The sequence below is a fragment of the Anoplopoma fimbria genome, chromosome 3, assembly GCF_027596085.1.
Source record: "Anoplopoma fimbria isolate UVic2021 breed Golden Eagle Sablefish chromosome 3, Afim_UVic_2022, whole genome shotgun sequence".
Taxonomy (NCBI): Eukaryota; Metazoa; Chordata; class Actinopteri; order Perciformes; family Anoplopomatidae; genus Anoplopoma; species Anoplopoma fimbria.
Window position 1 is genome coordinate 12,306,787 of NC_072451.1, and position 19,671 is coordinate 12,326,457.

General features: G+C 40.4%; 1 protein-coding gene across 1 annotated transcript in view; it reads left to right on the forward strand.

Annotated features, from left to right (window-relative positions):
• The first annotated feature begins 230 nt into the window (after positions 1–230).
• Positions 231–19,671, forward strand: part of LOC129088805 (inactive N-acetylated-alpha-linked acidic dipeptidase-like protein 2) — a 422,940-nt gene continuing 403,499 nt past the window's right edge. The window contains exons 1-3 of the mRNA XM_054596036.1: positions 231–399; positions 4,409–4,586; positions 6,448–6,609. Of these exons, the coding sequence (XP_054452011.1) occupies positions 231–399; positions 4,409–4,586; positions 6,448–6,609 (509 nt within the window). The remainder of the gene's footprint in view (positions 400–4,408; positions 4,587–6,447; positions 6,610–19,671) is intronic.

Below are 19,671 nucleotides of genomic sequence, written 5' to 3' on the forward strand. Positions count from 1 at the left end.
CAAACCCAGAGCTACAAACAATGGATGACGTCTTCTTATTTCCTATATAGTCCATGGGTTGGCTTGGGATCAGTGGTGTTGGATGTAATATTTCCAACATGACCCCAGGAAGATGTTTTGGAATACTAGAACAATATTTAACTGAAAATAAGCTTATGTTAAGTATAGAAATATAAAAATGTAGAAACTGTTTAATGAAAATTGAATTTATTTGAAATCCAGGTGACAACATGGCATATAGGAAGGTGTGTGACGCCCAGGGTGGCCCAATGGTCAGTGAGGTTCTGCACTGCTCTGGGGGTCTAGATCTTGACTGGGACCTGGAAAAAGAGGAGCTACAGGAACCAGGACCCAGCATGGACCGCATGCAGATGCAACACGTAGACTGCCAGAGATCAGGTAGGGTTTGCTTTAACTGGTATACACACACAATTCCCTATAAACCTGGTGCCAGTTAAGATATCTGCTAATGTGAAAAACATATTTTTTCATTTCAACATAATGTTACAGGACCAAGAATGACACGAAGCTCACTCTGGTGCAACATTTAATTTCCTGTAAATATATGAAAATACAAATCAGGTCAGAAGCGCTCTCTGTTCCGATTACACTTCGCTCATCACATCGTTGATGGCTTTCTTCTGCTCTACTGGCGTGTTCCTTTACAACATAACAAAATACTCATCATAACAAACATTTCACTATCATCGCCAACTCGTATAGAATGCCATAAACACACATTACTTTCCATACTAGTCTAAATTCTCTTTTCACAGGATTTCTCACAGAAATTACAATAAAGAAACATCAACAGTGAATCCTGACTGAGCTCTTATTTTGTAAAAGATATACCTGAAAACATTTTCATCTGACCCAGTGGCTTTGGAGGGATAGCATGTGGTATTAATAACATAAGCTAATACGTTAGCATGCTAGCAGCGATTAGCATTCCATTTGCAGTACATGTAATTAGCTCTCCAGCCTGACACTGGCTCATTCCTTAACTATGTTGCTATAAACATTTCCAAGATATCTTGTAGCTGTCTTTTAGATTAGTGTTAGCCAGCAGAATTATTTCAATGAGCTCCGCCATTTTAACAATAGAAGCGCGGACAAACTCACCCCCGACTACAATCTAATTCAATGGCATTAAACATTTACTAAGGCTTTACTTAAGTTAATACATATTTTGTATCAACATATTTATGTTTAAAGTCAGTTTACATGTAAATATATGAAAATACAAATCTGGACAGAAGGCTCTCTGTTCCGTTTACACTTCGCTCATCACTACTGACAGCTTTCTTCTGCTCTACTGGCGTGAGCTGCTGATGCTCAGTATGATACAGAGAGCGCCCTCTGCTGACAATGTTGGGCTTAGCAGAAAAGACCCAATGATAGAATAATACAGGTAAGTAACAGAGAAATAGTAAATGTTTCTGAGACCTTAGATTTTAATGAATTCCAAAAAAATAGAGGCGGGGGGGCTAATAATTCCCTGTCTTCTCAAACACCCAGTGGCACAATAACATATCAATTTTGTAATAAAATTAATGAAATACCCCCAGATTTCACTTCAACTGGTCATGCAGTCAAACACAGTTGATGATTGTGAAGTATTCAAAAAACCCTGTGAACAAGGCATCATGTGTTATGAGTTGTAAAAGCAGTATATAAAATGCAAATTGTAGTGTGTCACGTAGCTGATCTAACTTAAAGCAATAGGATTTGTTTATGATGTGGTGATTAGTTTGCTCTATTAACATGACAATTACAGCTCATATTCAATGTAAATTAATACTGTCTGATCAATGTCAGGACATATTTTGCCACATTGAAGAGAATCCCACAGCTTATAGCTGTCAAACAAAATATACAGTGGGTACGGAAAGTATTCAGACCCCTTTAAATTTTTCACCCTTTGTTTCATTGCAGCCATTTGCTAAAATCAAAAAAGTTCATTTTTTTTCGCATTAATGTACACTCAGCAACCCATCTTGACAGAAAAAAACAGAAATGTAGAAATTTTTGCAAATTTATGAAAAAAGAAAAACTGAAATATCACATGGTCATAAGTATTCAGACCCTTTGCTCAGTATTGAGTAGAAGCACCCTTTTGAGCTAGTACAGCCATGAGTCTTCTTGGGAATGATGCAACAAGTTTCTCACACCTGGATTTGGGGATCCTCTGCCATTCTTCCTTGCAGATCCTCTCCAGTTCTGTCAGGTTGGATGGTGAACGTTGGTGGACAGCCATTTTCAGGTCTCTCCAGAGATGCTCAATTGGGTTTAGGTCAGGGCTCTGGCTGGGCCAGTCAAGAATGGTCACAGACTTGTTCCGAAGCCACTCCTTTGTTATTTTAGCTGTGTGCTTCGGGTCATTGTCTTGTTGGAAGGTGAACCTTCGGCCCAGTCTGAGGTCCTGAGCACTCTGGAGGAGGTTTTCTTCCAGGATATCTCTGTACTTGGCCGCATTCATCTTTCCTTCAATTGCAACCAGTCGTCCTGTCCCTGCAGCTGAAAAACACCCCCATAGCATGATGCTGCCACCACCATGTTTCACTGTTGGGATTGTATTGGGCAGGTGATGAGCAGTGCCTGGTTTTCTCCACACATACCGCTTAGAATTAACGCCAAAAAGTTCAATCTTGGTCTCATCAGACCAGAGAATCTTATTTCTCATAGTTTGGGAGTCCTCCATGTGTTTTTTGGCAAACTCTATGCGGGCTTTCATATGTCTTGCACTGAGGAGAGGCTTCCGTCGGGCCACTCTGCCATAAAGCCCCGACTGGTGGAGGGCTGCAGTGATAGTTGACTTTGTGGAACTTTCTCCCATCTCCCTACTGCATCTCTGGAGCTCAGCCACAGTGATCTTTGGGTTCTTCTTTACCTCTCTCACCAAGGCTCTTCTCCCACGATTGCTCAGTTTGGCTGGACGGCCAGGTCTAGGAAGAGTTCTGGTCATCCCATACTTCTTCCATTTAAGGATTATGGAGGCCACTGTGCTCTTAGGAACCTTGAGTGCTGCAGAAATTCTTTTGTAACCTTGGCCAGATCTGTGCCTTGCCACAATTCTGTCTCTGAGCTCCTTGGGCAGTTCCTTCGACCTCATGATTCTCATTTGTTCTGACATGCACTGTGAGCTGTAAGGTTTTATATAGACAGGTGTGTGCCTTTCCTAATCTAGTCCAATCTAATTTAATTAAACACAGCTGGACTCCAATGAAGGAGTAGAACCATCTCAAGGAGGATCAGAAGAAATGGACAGCATGTGAGTGTCACAGCAAAGGGTCTGAATACTTATGACCATGTGATATTTCAGTTTTTCTTTTTTAATAAATTTGCAAAACTTTCTACATTTCTGTTTTTTTCTGTCAAGATGGGTTGCTGAGTGTACATTAATGCGAAAAAAAAATGAACTTTTTCGATTTTAGCAAATGGCTGCAATGAAACATCCATCCATCCATCTTCCGTAACCGCTTATCCAGTTAAGGGTCGCGGGGGTGCTGGAGCCGATCCCAGCTGTCAATGGGCGAAGGCAGGGTACACCGTGGACAGGTCGCCAGCCTATCACAGGGCCGCAATGAAACAAAGAGTGGAAAATTTAAAGGGGTCTGAATACTTTCCGTACCCACTGTAGTTTGAGCGGTACATTAGTACTCAAATCAGCTGGCTGACCATGCTAAATCTAATTTATGTTGTGTATGTTTGTAATATGACGTTTGGTGCTGTGATGTACCTTAACGTAATTGGGATACACAACCCTTTCATGCTGGATTCATTACACACATGTTTCACATTTTCTGATGCATGTATGACTGAAGCATGCGCATAATAAATATGCAGTATGATTCAGTTCTGTGTGTAATTTATCCTGAAATTGGTCAGTTTTACCAGCATGCCAAAACAAACATTCTTTAGATTTTGTTTTCTACAGAACTTCTTCAGAAACCCTTACACATAATTTGAAACAACCTGTCACTGTGGAGAAATACTGCCTTTAATGTGATAAGTTTGCCACTGCCACCAGCTGCAAAAGAGAGAAAATTCTTAAAAATCCTAAAGCTAGACTTGATTTCCTAAGCTTTGAAGGACTCTGTTTTTCAATTGTGCCTGGAGTTCTGGATCAACAGTTGTTTTCTGTCCACACAAATGCCTTCTCAAGCAAGGGGGCTGATAATTTCAACACTCAAAACTAGGCAATACAGTTTTATTTCATATCACATTTACAGTTTATTTTCTACATTACACTTAGTGTTTGTTTCTAGTAAGTTACCAGTAACCAACTCAAACTGTCCTCCTGGTAGGAAAGATTGAATTCTGGCAGTTTGGGTCAATTTTACCCATACTATACTAGATGTGATTCATTTGTAACATGCTAGGTGGGTAAGACTTTTTTTCCTTTAAGGGTGTTCAGACCCCGGCCCTGATCCTGACCCTGAGCTGATGGAACCCATCCAGCCGTCTGTCTCAGTTTCACCACATGGACGGTTTGAACGACTTCAGGAAGATCCCAACTATATATCCCACTTCACCAGGGCTCCCGGCCATAAAGGCCAACGACGACTCCACTGCTTCCTACTCAGGTAATTCAGGGACTGCTGAAGTAGCCTTTTTAGAACTCAAGCCAGAAATCCCCTGCTCCAGGTACCGAAGGTCATAACTACAACTTGTAAGCTTTGTGTTGTAGGGATCTGCTACAGAAAAAATAGTAATAGCTGGTGTCATCAAATCTACCAACATGGACAGTTTATTGGATTAACATTGGATTACAACATAACAACATTGTTGTGACCTCACATCCTCACTCCGTTGCTCCATATTCAGCCTTTGATTCAGTTTGGACATCCACCCAAGCTTGCATCATGAGTGTTTTGAATCCTACATATTGACAATCTTTGGAGAAACCTTATTTTCACAAATGAAACATTGCTTTAATACATTTTTTAATCACTTTTTTAGAGGAAGGAAGGCAAAGCAGCTTTAAAAGTGATGCATTTTTTTTTTTTTTAAAGTGATTTGGGTTAGCTGTAATTTATGTTGATGTGGAGAGGAATTCATGTGAAAAGTAACTGATAAATATTTTGAAAACTCATTGATAATCATTAAAAGAAACATTAAAATGTTAAATTCGAGATTTGGTGCATTTGTCAGCTTGTAGGGCAATTTTTTTTTTAAATAGGGACATTTGTTTGATGGTACTGTTCAGTAAATTGTAAGATAGTCTTAATAACCAACATGAAAAAAATTGTGATATGATATTTTTGACATATCCTCTCCCCTACTGATGATAAACACATCTAAGGAACCTGTTCCTTCACATATCAATGTGACTTTAAAAAATATTGGCCTTTACCAAATAAAGATTTCATTGGAAGTGGAACTTGAAGCACTTGCCTTTTTCTCCTCACTGCTACAACCACATATCATTGTATATGACATTGCCTGATTGTGCCTCTTCCTACTAATATCATCGTCATTGTATATATCTATTATCCTGTTAATTGTATCCGGTACTGCAACATAGAGGATCAAAGTGAGATCTGAGAACCCCAAGAACATTTCCAGCCCCACCCATTCCAATCGACACAACATCTGCCAGGACAGAAAGGTTGTCTAGATAAGCACCATTGCAGGGTGCTTGAACTCAAGGACTGCATGGTGCGGCATTGCACCACGAACACCAATACTGAATCAGCTGCTAAGAAAAAGTATTAGCAGTCTATCTGATGTCAAACATATCGACATGCATGAACACTGCCTTTAAATGAACTACAAGTACCTGATGGACACTATTGTTCAGTATCTGCCCTATTCAAGAGAAAATATTTCTTTAGAAATTTGGTGACTTTGGCAACAGAAGTTTAATGAAAGTGAAATGAAGTCCACGTCCGTCTTCTAGCTTTTTCCAGAACATGAGGAGTAATGTGAGATGCTAATGGATTTCCAAAAATAAAAGCTAGCAAGTGGACATACAGCGGGTAAAATAAGCATTGAACACGTCTAACAGGTTGCGAAGGTCTTGAGAGCGCTCTTTGCTTTTACCCATCATGAGATGTTTCTTGTGTGACACCTTGGTAATGAGACACCTTTTTATGGCCATCAGTTGGGACTGAACCAGCTGATATTAATTTGCACTGACAAGGGGCAGCATTGCTTTCTAATTACTGATAGATTTCAGCTGGTGTCTTGGCTTTCCATGCGTTTTTGCACTTTTTCCCTGTGTCACTCCATTTTATTACACATAACTTAATTTCTGAACTTATTTGTTTGGTTTTCTTTGTATGTATGGATTACTTGGGTTGTTACCGACATCTGGTGACATTTTCATGTCAATAGCACCTTTAGAAATATATTTACTGAGAAAAATGGTGATGTGTTCAATACTTGTTTTACCCGCTGTAACCCCGCTTGATTCATTACTGACCACTCCCTCATTCTTCGAAGGTACTTCCTGGCAGGGTTGGGGCTTTTTGTGCTGGGTCTCCTGATTGGCTGGTTCACTCACACACCTACCGTCAAACCACCTGCTTCTCCGTCCGACAGCTCAGACCTGCTGGAGGAGCTGCTGAGAGGAATCACAGCCGACAAGATAGACGCTCTCCATAGGTAAGCTCCCAGCTTGCGCTTTTTTGTATTTTCTTATTTGCTGTGTTCAAGGCCTTTTTGGGTGCCTACCTCTATAAAACTTAGTCACCAGGTGCCGGATGGTAAGGACACATCCAAGACAAACGTAAGAAAAAAGAGTTTTTTACAGTAATTAGTCTAAAGTGCAATTTTGTTCTCATTAGCATAATTGTTCCTAAATCTTACCTAGTAGTTTTAGTTTCCCAAACCTAGCCAGACCTTGAACACATAGACACACCCTATTTCTTCGACAACAGAGACTGTTACGCTATCTCCAATCACCAGGAGACCCTGACCATTACCTTTACTTGACCTCAACCAAATACTTTTTCTTTAACCTTCCTTTTAGCCATTTATTCTTGATCAAATTAGTTTAAATTGAGTTTGGTTTTATTTGCCTAAACCTCACCAAACACAAACCATAAAGACGAAGCATCTAGCTTTGCCACTGGAGACCACTCATCTTGTCTTCGACTCATCACCTACCCATAGTCCAATAAGTCCTTCAAATATAGCCTAAAATACTGTACGTTGGCTATGCCCTCTAGAATGACATATAAAAGCATTTTCTGATCCAACACCCCTATCTGCAGGACATAGTATGCCAGTGCCTTTCAAAAAAAAAATCTGTTACAACTACATGTATGTCCAGGCACACATATAACTTGGTTAGGTTTAGGAAAGGATCATTGTTTGGATAAAAATTATGTATTTAGTTAAGGTCAGGGAAACATCTTAATCTGGGATAAAAAATACATTTTGTTAAAGTTATGGGACCATTGTCATAATAGTTACAATAATAAAAACTTGGACAAGGTTAGGGAATGACTGTTGTTGTGTTGTTTAAACAAAAAAGTGTTTATTTTCAGTGGGACACAGGAAACCAACAGCGGTCCTCCATGTCAAATGTTGTTGACCTATCCATCCATCCTGACCCCCTCCCTACACAGACTTTATAATTCTGTCAATCCTAAATCCATCATGATTATATGTAGCTGATGAAGGCTAAAGATGTTGGTTTCTATAATGATGACAGAAAATAATTTCCAAATCTCAACTAATCTATTCCTGTTTGAACTATGACAATGGTATTTTCAGGTAACCTTAACCAAGCAGTTTTAGCTGTAAAACATAAGCGAAAAATCAATCATAGGGGTGTAAGAACAGTCTTGTAATTCAATTCTCTAACCGTAATTGTATACTCTTGATGTTGTTTTTCTGATACTGGAGAGCAAGATCATAACTCTTTTGTGGTTCAAATGTAGGTTTGTGGACTTGCGGACTTAATCTTGTTGATTCAGTAACACAGAAAGTGATTACCAGTGATTAAGGCTCTTAAAGAAGGATAGAAAAAACAAAATGTGAGAAGGAAAGAGGATTTTAGGAAGGAGTTGTTGGAAAAGCAAAGCACCATTGTTATAAGAGTTGAGTTAAATGGCTCTTCAAAGGTAGGAGAACAGAACAAGAGGATCATAATTTCATGCCCCCTAAGTCTAAGAACACCACTATCAAAAGGCAGACTTGCTGACTTCTAGTCAGGCACTAATCTATTTATATCCAAAGGAGGGGAAAGACTCTGAGATAGTAGAGAGAGTGGAAGCGAGAGATAAAGACTCTCCATCAGGTACCAAATCTTCTCTTTTTTTCTTTTTTTTAACACTGATACAAACCTCTGTCAACCTGAACCATGCCTTCTCCAAACCAACGGATCACAGGATGACTGGGTGGATGTGTCTCTGTGAGATAACTGGCTTTGCCACTGAACTGAGACAATCATGTCACCATGGTTTCCCTCTCTGAATTTTCCACACTTTTGATTATTTATTTTCTCCAATTTATATTTCAAGGTGCCAAAAACACCCCCACCCACCTATCCATAACCGGCAGAGACCCACACATACTACATCTTAACCATCTGTGAGGAATATGGAGTTTTTGTTTCAGTTGATGACGGTTACTAATTAAATAAAACGGTTATTTTTCAACACCTACTAATTCATATATAATTTATTATAATTTACTTATCAGGGACCTCTGGTACTCCGTGTCTTTCGGAGATGAACATGAACTGTAAGATGGATGTAAGGTGGAGACGGCCCCCCATTATCTTTTATTTTAAGCTTTCTCTAAGCCTGATTATTCTGATATTTACTATATTAGGCACAGAAAAAAGAGAAGCAAAGTTGCCCGAGTTACTCTGTGTTTAGTCTGGGAAAAGAGAAGCAGGAGTGAGACAGTGGCAAGACAAATAGACACATGAAAGGGGCTCTGAAGACAGAGACAGATTAAGAGAAATAGAAGGAGACTAAGGAGACAGTGGGGAAGCATATTTTAACAGCTTTGCATGACCAAACAGAAGAAATATCTTCTTTTGAATTAATTGCTGTTTGGTTTGTGTGATTCTCAATATGTGAGTAAGTGATTGTTGTATCTGCCTGAGGCTGTCTTTAGCGCAGATAGATGTCTTGTGCTTGTTTTTAATCATTTCATATTTCCTCTCTTACTCTTCCTTGTTTCTCAGCCAAAGGGCCTTCAATGTATTTTCCCCTCAATAGGACTGTCAAGGCCAAACGCAGCACACCTTCTTCCAGCTCATCACTGTAGAAACTTTTTGCATTTAATTCAAACTTCAAAGAGGTGTGTAAAGCATGCAGATCTATTTTGAGAGAAACTGGATTAAGTTCAAATCCATAGAAGATGGTTTAACATTGCCAGTATCTTGGGCCATCTAATGCTTATCCCTCCTGCTAATTACACTACTGTAGTAAATTCCTTCTTACATCTATAGGGAAGCGCATCAGAGTATTTTATGACTTTTATTTTTCTGCATATAGTCCTACACATATCTTAAATGTGAACATTTAGTTTGTTGAGTGTTAATAAGGTGTAATCCTTACCCTGCGGTATTGAAGCAATGGGTTGTAGTTTCTAATGATTTTGGCTGGATGAAATCTTCAAGCTGATATGGATCTTGCTCTGCTGGCACCAGGACACCTAGCATCATGGATCACTATCTTGTTGTGGTCACTGCTGTGCATTCTTCATTTATTTAGCTTTATAAAGCTATAAAGCTTTCTGTTTATATGGAGACCTACTCTCATATATATTTTTTATATATACAGTTGCAATCAGAAATATTCAACCCCCCAAAGATTTTAAGGATTTATCAATTAAAGTTTTTTCAAAGAGCAAGATTCTGCTTCAGATGACTTCTTTATGAGTTGAGTGATATATAAAATCAACACAAAAAATGCATGATGTAGTATTTGTGTGTAACAGTATATTTTGTTAAGATAGCCATGTCACAATTATTCAACCCCTATATAATATTGTTGTTTTTAAAGCTGTCTGACAGTTTTTATGGCCTAAAGTGGAGTTGAAACATAATTAAGCCTTTAGGAACTCTATAATGATCCTTCATTTGCTTTAGCTGTGATGCATATATAAACCCCACCCATGAAGGTATTCAAGGTGAGTTGCAAACATGGGAAAGACAAAGGAGCTTCCACAAAAGCTGAGAGAGGAGATTATTTCATCACACCTGAAGGGCCTTGGGTATAAGAAGATTTCCCAAAAATGTAATATTCCAAGAGACACAATTGGGAGCATTATAAGGAAGTTTAATACTTATGGAACAGCTGCAAACCTGCCTGGCCATGGAAGAAAGCCCAACATTTCCCTTAGCAATTTAGTCAGAACATCTAAGAGAAAGCCCTGTGTGACTGCAAGACACCTACAGGATGACCTGATGAAGGCTGGTACAAGTGCTTCAGTGGCAACTATAAGACGTGCACTGAATAAACAAGGACTTCATGGCCGGACTCCAAGACGCACTCCACTCTTGACCACAAGGAATATCAAAAGTCGACTAGAATATGCCAGGAGGAATTTGGATAAGACTACAGAGTTTTGGAAGACAGTTCTATGGACTGATGAAACCAAACTGGAACTGTTTGGACATATGGACCAGCGGTATGTCTGGCGTGCGAAAGGCCAGGCTTATGACCAGAAGAATACCATCCCCACGGTCAAGCATGAAGGTGTGTCATTGATGATGTGGGGCTGTTTTTCTGCGGCAGGAACTGGCAGTCTTGATCGTGTACCTGGCATCATGGATTCCCAGAAATACCAGGCCATTTTAAAGAGGAATGTGATGCCTTCTGTTGGCAAATTAAATCTTGGTGATCACTGGACTCTCCAGCAAGACAATAATCCCAAGCACACCTTCAAGTCAACCAAAGCTAGGTTGAGAAAAATATCCTGGAACGTCCTGGAGTGGCCTTTTCAGTCACCAGATTTAAATCCGATTGAAAATCTTTGGTGGGATTTAAAGAAGGCAGTTGCAGCACAGAAGCCATCAAACATCACTGAGCGAGAGGCTTTTGCACGTGAAGAATGGGCAAAGATTCCGATCGAGAGGTGTAAGAAGCTTGTCAGCACTTACCAAAAACGTTTGTTAGAAGTTATAAAAGCTAAAGGATTCGCCACAAAGTACTGAAGCTGGGGGTTGAATAATACTGCACATGCACATGTGTTAAAAGAGTTACATTTTTCATTTGAACTTCAAAGTTAAGTCAACTTCTGTTGTCAAAATAACTCAAATATGTATCAATGAATATTTTTTGTTGTTTAATGAGGTTTTTTGTCATTTATTGTCATTATCTTTCATCCACATCACTATAATGTCTTTTGAGGTGAGGGGGTTGAATATTTCTGATTGCAACTGTATATATATACTTCCTCGCTTAATGCTATGTGTATTTAGATTTGCATTGTGGGACTGAGGACCATACTTGCACTGGTTTGGAGCTTTTGACTGAACCGCAATAAAGTGTGGCTAGCAATATTACATTTATTTAATTTCAATTTATTTGATATAGCCCAAAATCACAAATTTGCCTCAAAGGGCTTTACAATCTGTACACATGCGACATCCTCTGTCCAAGGAACCTCACCTCGGCACAGGAAAACTCCCCTAAAAAAAACTTTAACAGGGAGAAAAAAGGAAGAAACCTATGGGAGAGCAACAGAGGAGGGATCCTTCTCCTAGGATGGACAGAAATGCAATAGATGTCATGTGCAGAGAATGAACAACATAACAGAGTTACAAAATATTCAATGCATATGACATAAATGGTTCCGTTACAAATTTGCCTCAGAGGGCTTTACAATCTGTACACATGCGACATCCTCTGTCCCGGAACCCTCACATCAGCACAGGAAAAACTCCCCTAAAAAAAACCTTTAAAAGGGAGAAAAAAGAAAGAAACCTATGGGAGAGGGATCCTTCTCCCAGGATGGACAGAATGCAATAGATGTCATGTGTACAGAATGAACAATATAACAGAGTTACAACACATTCAATGTATATGACGTGGATGATTCATATAATCACAGTAGTAAGCAGAGTAACGAAGGAAGAAAATTAAGACTACTTATAAAAGCAGCAATGACTATAGTAGAATTAAAATAATGATATAGGAAATAGTATTAGCAATGTGACTAATAATAATACTCGAAGTAGCAGTGGTTATCAGCCGGGTCACAGCAGGAGGCATGACCATGGTCCAGGTACCACAACGATTCGTGGAAACCTGCGAGGCGAGAAAGCACAAAGACTCCAGGGTAGAAGCAAAGCCAATTAGCGTAATAGTACAGGGAATAATAATAGTAATGTGACTAATAATAATAGTGGTAGTAGCAGTGGGTGTCAGCAGGGCCACAGCAGGAGGCACGATGACAGTCCAGATATAACCCCGATTCATGGGAACCTGCGAGGCGAGAAAGCACAAGGACTCCGGGGAAGACGCAAAATCAGTAATGTGCATAAATAGGAGATTAATACATAAAGATGGAGAGAGACAAGAGGAGAGAGGAGCTCAGTGTATCCTAGGTAGTCCCCCGGCAGTCTAGGCATATAGCAGCATATCTAGGGGCTGGACCAAGGCGAACCTGAACCAGCCCTAACTATAAGCGCTATCAAAAAGGAAGGTCTTAAGCCTACTCTTAAAAGTGGTGAGTGTGTCTGCCCCCCGGACTGAAACTGGAACCTGGTTCCACAGAAGAGGAGCCTGATAACTGAAGGCTCTGGCTCCCATCCTGCTTTTATATACTCGGAACTACAAGTAACCCTGCATTGATTGAGCGCAGCTCTCTAGCTGGGTAATATGGAACTATAAGTTCCTTAAGATAAGACGGTGCCTGGCCAGTTAGAGCTTTGTAGGTGAGAAGAAGAATTTTAAATTCTATTCTTGATTTAACAGGGAGCCAGTGCAGATAAGCTAATACCGGAGTAATATGATCTATTTTCTTAGTTTTTGTTAGAACACGTGCTGCAGCATTCTGGATAAACTGTAGAGATTTAGGAGACTTATTAGAGCAGCCTGATAATAACGCAGTAGTCTTGTCTAGAGGTAACAAATGCACGAACTAGTTTTCTGCATCGCTTTGAGACAGGATTTGCCTGATTTTCAAAATGTTACGTGAATGAAAAAAGGCAAATTTGTTTTATATAAGAGTTAAAAGACAGATCCTGATCAAAGATAACTCCCAGGTTCTTAACGGTAGTGCTGGATGCCTGAGCAAATCCATCTAGAGAAACTATATTGTTACATAATTGATTTAGAAGGTGATCTGGGACTAGAAGAATAACTTAAGTTTTGTCGGAGTTTGACATCAAGAGGTTTTTATGTCCTTAAGACATGCTTGAAGTTTAGAGAACTAGTTAGTTTCGTCTGGCTTAATCGATAGATATAACTGGGTATCATCTGCATAACAATGAAACTTTATTGAGTGTTTTCTGATAATATTCTCTAAAGGAAGCATATATGAGGTGAATAAAATTGGTCCAAGAACAGACCCTTGTGGAACTCCGTGACTGACCCTGGTTTTCATCGAGGTTTCATCGTTTACATATACAAATTGAGATCAGTCTGATGAATACGACTTAAACCAGCTAAGTGTGGCTCCTTTAATGCCTATTAGATGTGGTATCGAACGCAGCTTCTCTGTGCTATGATTCACTCTAAATCCTGACTGAAAATCCTCAAATAAACTATTGTTATGTAGAAAGTCACACAGCTGATTTGCGACTGCTTTCTCGAGGATCTTAGAGAGGAACGGAAGGTTAGATATAGGTCTATCGTTAGCCAACACCTCTGGATCAAGAGTGGGTTTCTTAAGAAGAGGTTTAATTACAGCTAGTTTGAAGGCCTGTGGTACATGGCCCGTTAGTAAAGACAGATTGATAATTTCTAATAAAGAATTGCTAACTAAAGGTAAAACTTCCTTAAGCAGCCTAGACAGAATCGGGTCTAAGAGGCAGGTGGAAGGTTTAGACTTAGAAATAGTTAAAGTCAATTATTGAAGGTCGATGGGAGAAAAGCCATCTAAATATATTTCAGGTTCTACAGCTGTTTCAAAGGTTACTGTATTTGAGGATCGATCGGTACTGGTTGAGGGCAGGAGATTATAATTTTGTCTCCAATAGTTAGAATCTTATCATTAAAGAAGTTCATGAAGTCACTACTACTGAGGTTTATAGGAATACATGGCTCAACAGAGCTGTGACTCTCTGTCAGCCTGGCTACAGTGCTGAAGAGAACCTTGGGGCTGTCCTAATTTTCTCTATTAATGCTGAATAATAGGCTGCTCTAGCATTACGGAGTGCCTTCTTATATATTTTATGACTGTCTCACCAGACTAACCGCGCTTCTTCCACATTGGTGGAACGCCATATCCTTTCAAGTTTACATGGTGCTTGCTTTAATTTGCGGGTTTGAGGGTTATACCATGGAGCAAACCTCCTTTATTTTATTATCTTAGGAGTCCTCTGTTATATTGAGTAATGGTAATGAATTAAACACTGATGAAATCATTTCTTAAAATTTAGCTACAGCACTATCAGACATCTAGTGTAGAAACTTTTGCCTAATGGCGTACACTCTGGTAGTAAAAATTCAAAAAGTTATTAGGTAATAGTCTGATAAGAGTTCTGTTGAGAGATTATTACATATAGAGTTGTCTGTAATGCTTTCCAGGTCAGATTTGAAAGACTAAGAACAAGGCTTTCAAATGAGTGATCATTTAATTTAGGTTTAGGGTTTATTAATGGGCTTGAGTCAAAGATGGCCGCTACTCCACCTCCTCTGCCTGAGTATTAATATGAATTGGAGGACAATCAATAATTATATTATCACGATCGGTAGGTTTGCTCAGCGTTGGAAAAATTGACCGCTGTCCTGATGAAATATTCCTATGACGGCTGCAAAATATGTATTAGCAAATAGCATGCGTGAACATGGGGTAAACTTATGGGTCTGGGTTTTGGGGTGAGAAACTGGGGTCACCCTGGTCCATCATGTCATCTGCAGCAGGCCTTTATGTGGATGCTGGATAACCAGCACTACATTTATTGCTGGATATACTGAGGTTACATGCATGCTGGATAACTCATTATACATGAATGCGTGAAACTGGATGAACTCTCCTTCACATCCCTGAAGTGGGATAGCATGTGTGGATTGCCACAGGAAGAGCACCACTCTGCCAATCATGTTTTTGCCTTACTAACATTTACATTTCTGCCAGCAAATGCTCTGTTCCCTTTGTTTCTTCCACCTGGTACATTAAATATCCAGCAGAAAAGTATCCAGGCTGTATCAGCTGTGAATAAAGTACCCAGGATTTAAAAAAAATTTGAATTACATTTTATTTACTTTTTTATTTTAAATTTAAAACAAAAAATAAACGGTCTCTCTCCCGGCAAGTTGGTGTGAGTAGAACATAATGGTTTACAAGACAAAAATGAATATGTTTTTATTACAAGAGAAACTTTCATGAGCAACTATTTGGTAACATCAACCAGTGGAAGAGAGAAACACTGATGTATCTGTTTTGTTACACTCGTGAACATTTCACAGATTCTTGCTCATTGTCTGAACATCTCTTTATGGATTTGAAGCGGTAAATATTGCTAAAATAATCAAAGAAAACACACTAAAAAACAAAATACGTCCTGGTGGGCAACATGACAATGGAAAACGGATATTTCACTTAAGCTTATGTTCTACAGCTGATTACAACACTAACTGACTTTATCCAGTTTAAAGTGAAAATCTGTAATTTATTCTGGCATTTCAAAGACTGAACTCTTTGTGGAATTCAATGTAAGAAATGGTTTCCAGGAGTTGGCTTAACGTCGGAGTGCTTGGTCACAAGAGTGATATCTCGGAAAAGTCATTGGAAGGTTTGATGGAGTTTGAGCTGCTTCAGACACTAATCAGTGACTCATTTCTCACAGAGAGTCCTCACCACTCAAACAGCTTGTTTCCTCAGAGGACCGAGGATTACATGAGGTTACGGTCATAGATGGCCTTGAATAACCTCTTTTTGCAATTTATTAAAAACAAGTTAATGTTGGCCACCATCAACAGGAGGGTTACAGAATGTTCTTTACTGGATAATGAGGGAAAAATGAAAAGGATTAATTTGTGACTGGAATGTGTGCATTTGTTGGCATCTTTAAAGATAAGATATATATATATATATATATCAGTGGCTAATCGTAACTATCAGAACAGGCCCTTCTATACCTCCCTTCAAATAAAAAAATACTAACTAGAAATATGGTCGTCCCTGGCTGCTTTTATGTTATATGCAAAACATAATGTTACTGCTCCATCTTTAAAAATGATGTTGTTCTAGTTATCGGTCTTGAAAAGGGCACTGATAGTAAATCGACGATAAGATCATCTCCACCTGCGACGATATCCTCTCCACCGGCTGCGTGAATATTATCTCCACCTGTTGCCATTTTCAGAGTTGGCTATCAATCGCTAATTAGCACTAAGCTAGGTTTCATGAGCGGGTCTTCTAGAATACCCTGGAGCCGGGAACATTCTGAGAGGACACGCCCATTGTGTCAAGGATGGGGTGTGGACCCAAAAGCAGAACGACCAGGAGACAGATAAAGTTCTGGAGCTTTATTCAAAGCTGAACACACAGCAGACATACAGGCAGGGTCAGACTCACATTGGGAAACAGGCAGGGGATCAGGCAGACGGAAACCAGAGGAAGCGGAGGCTACACTCGTGGTCAGGGACAGAAGGCTAAGGCGGCTAACCAAGGCAAAGGCAAGGTAGGGGAATCCGGTGGTAGGGGACAGAAGGCTGAGTCGTTGACCGGGGCACAGGCAAGGCAAGGCAAGGCAGGGCAGGGAAGTCCAGACAGGCAGGGTCGGCAACGGGAAATCAGTCCACGGGAAATTGCTGGAAGGTCTGACATAAATGCAACGAACGATCTGGCAGCGAGTGTGTGACTGACTGGGGTTTAAATACTGCAGGGTGTAGGTGCGGCAGAGTGAGCAGGTGAGAGGGATTGTGCTGATGAGGTGGGTGTGGCAGACTGCACTGCATGAGGCTAATTAGGCGAGTGAGGGAGAGTGTGGTAAGAGAGCGGGGGCTGGGCTGTGAGCTGGAAGTGGAACTGGGAGTGGCCGGAGTGAACTGAGAGAGAGTGACAGGCAGGTGAACAGAGTGAGCCAATTAGGTAAGTGAGACAGAGTGACAGGGAGTATGGAACTACTGACAGTATGGAGGAAGAACTGTGACACATTGGCCATAAATCCAAATATGATTGGTTGATCAAATTGTCAATCCAAACGTACGCTCTCATTACGTTCAATTATGAGGGCATTCTATCAAGGAAATAGAATACCCCGGATGGAGGATATTCTACCAGAGACACGTAGAGAAAAATATCTGATTGGTTGCATTTTTTTTCCAACATTAAACCACTCGAATGCGCAAAGACTGGACTGAAAACAACAGAAACAAGTTGCCGTAATTTAAAATTTTATTAATCAGATATGGATTCTAGGGCCTTCTCTGAATACCTTGAAGGCCCTGACATTTCGCCACTGATATATAGATAGACTCAGTCTGGCATCAGGTCGCCACTCGGCTTCATGTTTTGACTCTAATGCTGGCGGCCAAGACCTGGACCATTCGCCATATCTTGGGGCTCTGTCTCAGGCGGTGGATGCAATAGGTGTCTGCCCACTCTGGGCTGTCCTCTTAAGGCTTGGCTCCTGAGAGGGACAGGCTTAGAAGGGCTAGACTCGCTGTACAGCAGACCATCAAGCTGGCAAGAGCGGGATGCACATTGCCTGTTATATGGTGAAGTGGTAAGGTAAGAAGGCTAAATCCCCTCTTCTGTGCAGTTAGGTCTACTCGCTCCTTTTTGCAGTTTTTGATGGATAGATGTCACATGCCACTGTTCAAGTGTATGCATCAGCCAATTCTACCTGCCACGAGGACTTAGAGACAGACCTGTCTTTGGCCAGCCTCTGGTTCAATTCAATTTTTTCAATTCAGTTTATTTTGTATAGCCCAGAATCACAAATTACAAATTTGCCTCAGAGGGCTTTACAATCTGTGCACATGCGACATCCTCTGTCCTTCCCTCACATCGGCACAGGAAAAACTCCCCTAAAAAACCCCTTTAACAGGGAGAAAAAAGGAAGAAACCTATGGGAGAACGACAGAGGAGGGATCCTTCTCCCAGGATGGACAGAATGCAATAGATGTCATGTGTACAGAATGAGCAGCATAACAGAGATACAACACATTCAATGTATATGACATAAATGATTCATATAATAAGACTACTTATAATAACAGCAGCAATTATTACAGTAGAATTATAGCCATGAAAATAGGGATAGTAATGTGACTAGTAATAATAATCGAAGTAGCAGTGGGTGTCAGTCGGCTCACAGCAGGAGGCACGACTACGGTCCAGGTACCACAACGATTCATGGAAACCTGCAGAACGAGAAAGCAAAAGGGCTTCAGGGTGGAAGTAAAGCTAAAATGCTTAATGGTACAGGTAATAGTAATAGTAATGTGACTAGTAATAATAATGGTGGTAGCAGTCGGTGTCAGCAGGGCCGTAGCAGGATGCACGTCCACGGTCCAGGTACAGCCACGATTTATAGAAGCCTGCAAAGCGAGAAAGCACAAAGACTCCAGGGTACAAGCAAGTCAATAAGCGTAATAGTACAGGCAATAATAATAGCAATGTGACTAATAATGATAGTGGTAGTAGTAGTGGGTGTCAGCAGAGTGTGTCTGCCCCCCGGACTGAAACTGGAACCTGGTTCCACAGAAGAGGAGCCTGATAACTGAAGGCTCTGGCTCCCATCCTACTTTTATATACTCTAGGAACCACAAGTAACCCTGCATTGATTGAGCGCAGCTCTCTAGTTGGGTAATATGGAACTATAAGTTCCTTAAGATAAGACGGTGCCTGACCAGTTAGAGCTTTGTAGGTAAGTAAAAGAATTTTAAATTCTATTCTTGATTTAACAGGGAGCCAGTGCAGAGAAGCTAATACTGGAGTAATATGATCTCTTTTCTTAGTTTTTGTTAGAACACGTGCTGCAGCATTCTGGATCAACTGTAAAGATCTAAGAGACCTATTAGAGCAGCCGTAACCCTGGTGAGTTCTTGCAAGGGGTCAGGAGAAAGCACATAGTGATGAGTGCCCCCTCCCCACAGTAGGAACTGCCATTTGTGCCTGAGGCTTTGGTGAAGGGTCCATTGAGCCTCTGTAGCTCTCCTCTCTGAAGGTGCTGTCGTTAAAGACAGCTTTGCTGCTTGCATTGTAGGAGCTTATTAAGCCGGATGCTTTTTGTCTTTCCCCCAATTTAGGTGACAGGGCAGCAAAGTTTCATCTGCTTCGACCAGTTTGTGAGTTAGCATGTTAAATTGAATTCACGGTCCCCATCAGAGAATAACAGCTGTCCATGTGCTTCGGGGATGGTGTGGACGATAAAGCCTCACTCAAGAAACGGCCATTCAGAAGGATTCCTCATTTCAGAGGGAATCATCGTGGATCACAAAAAGCATAAAAGATATCTCTCCATATAATTGTATCCTAGGCTTAGTTTATTATTGTCACCTAGGCATAGTTTATTATTGTAACCTAGGCATAGTTTATTATTGTAACCTAGGCATAGTTTATTATTGTTACCTAGGCATA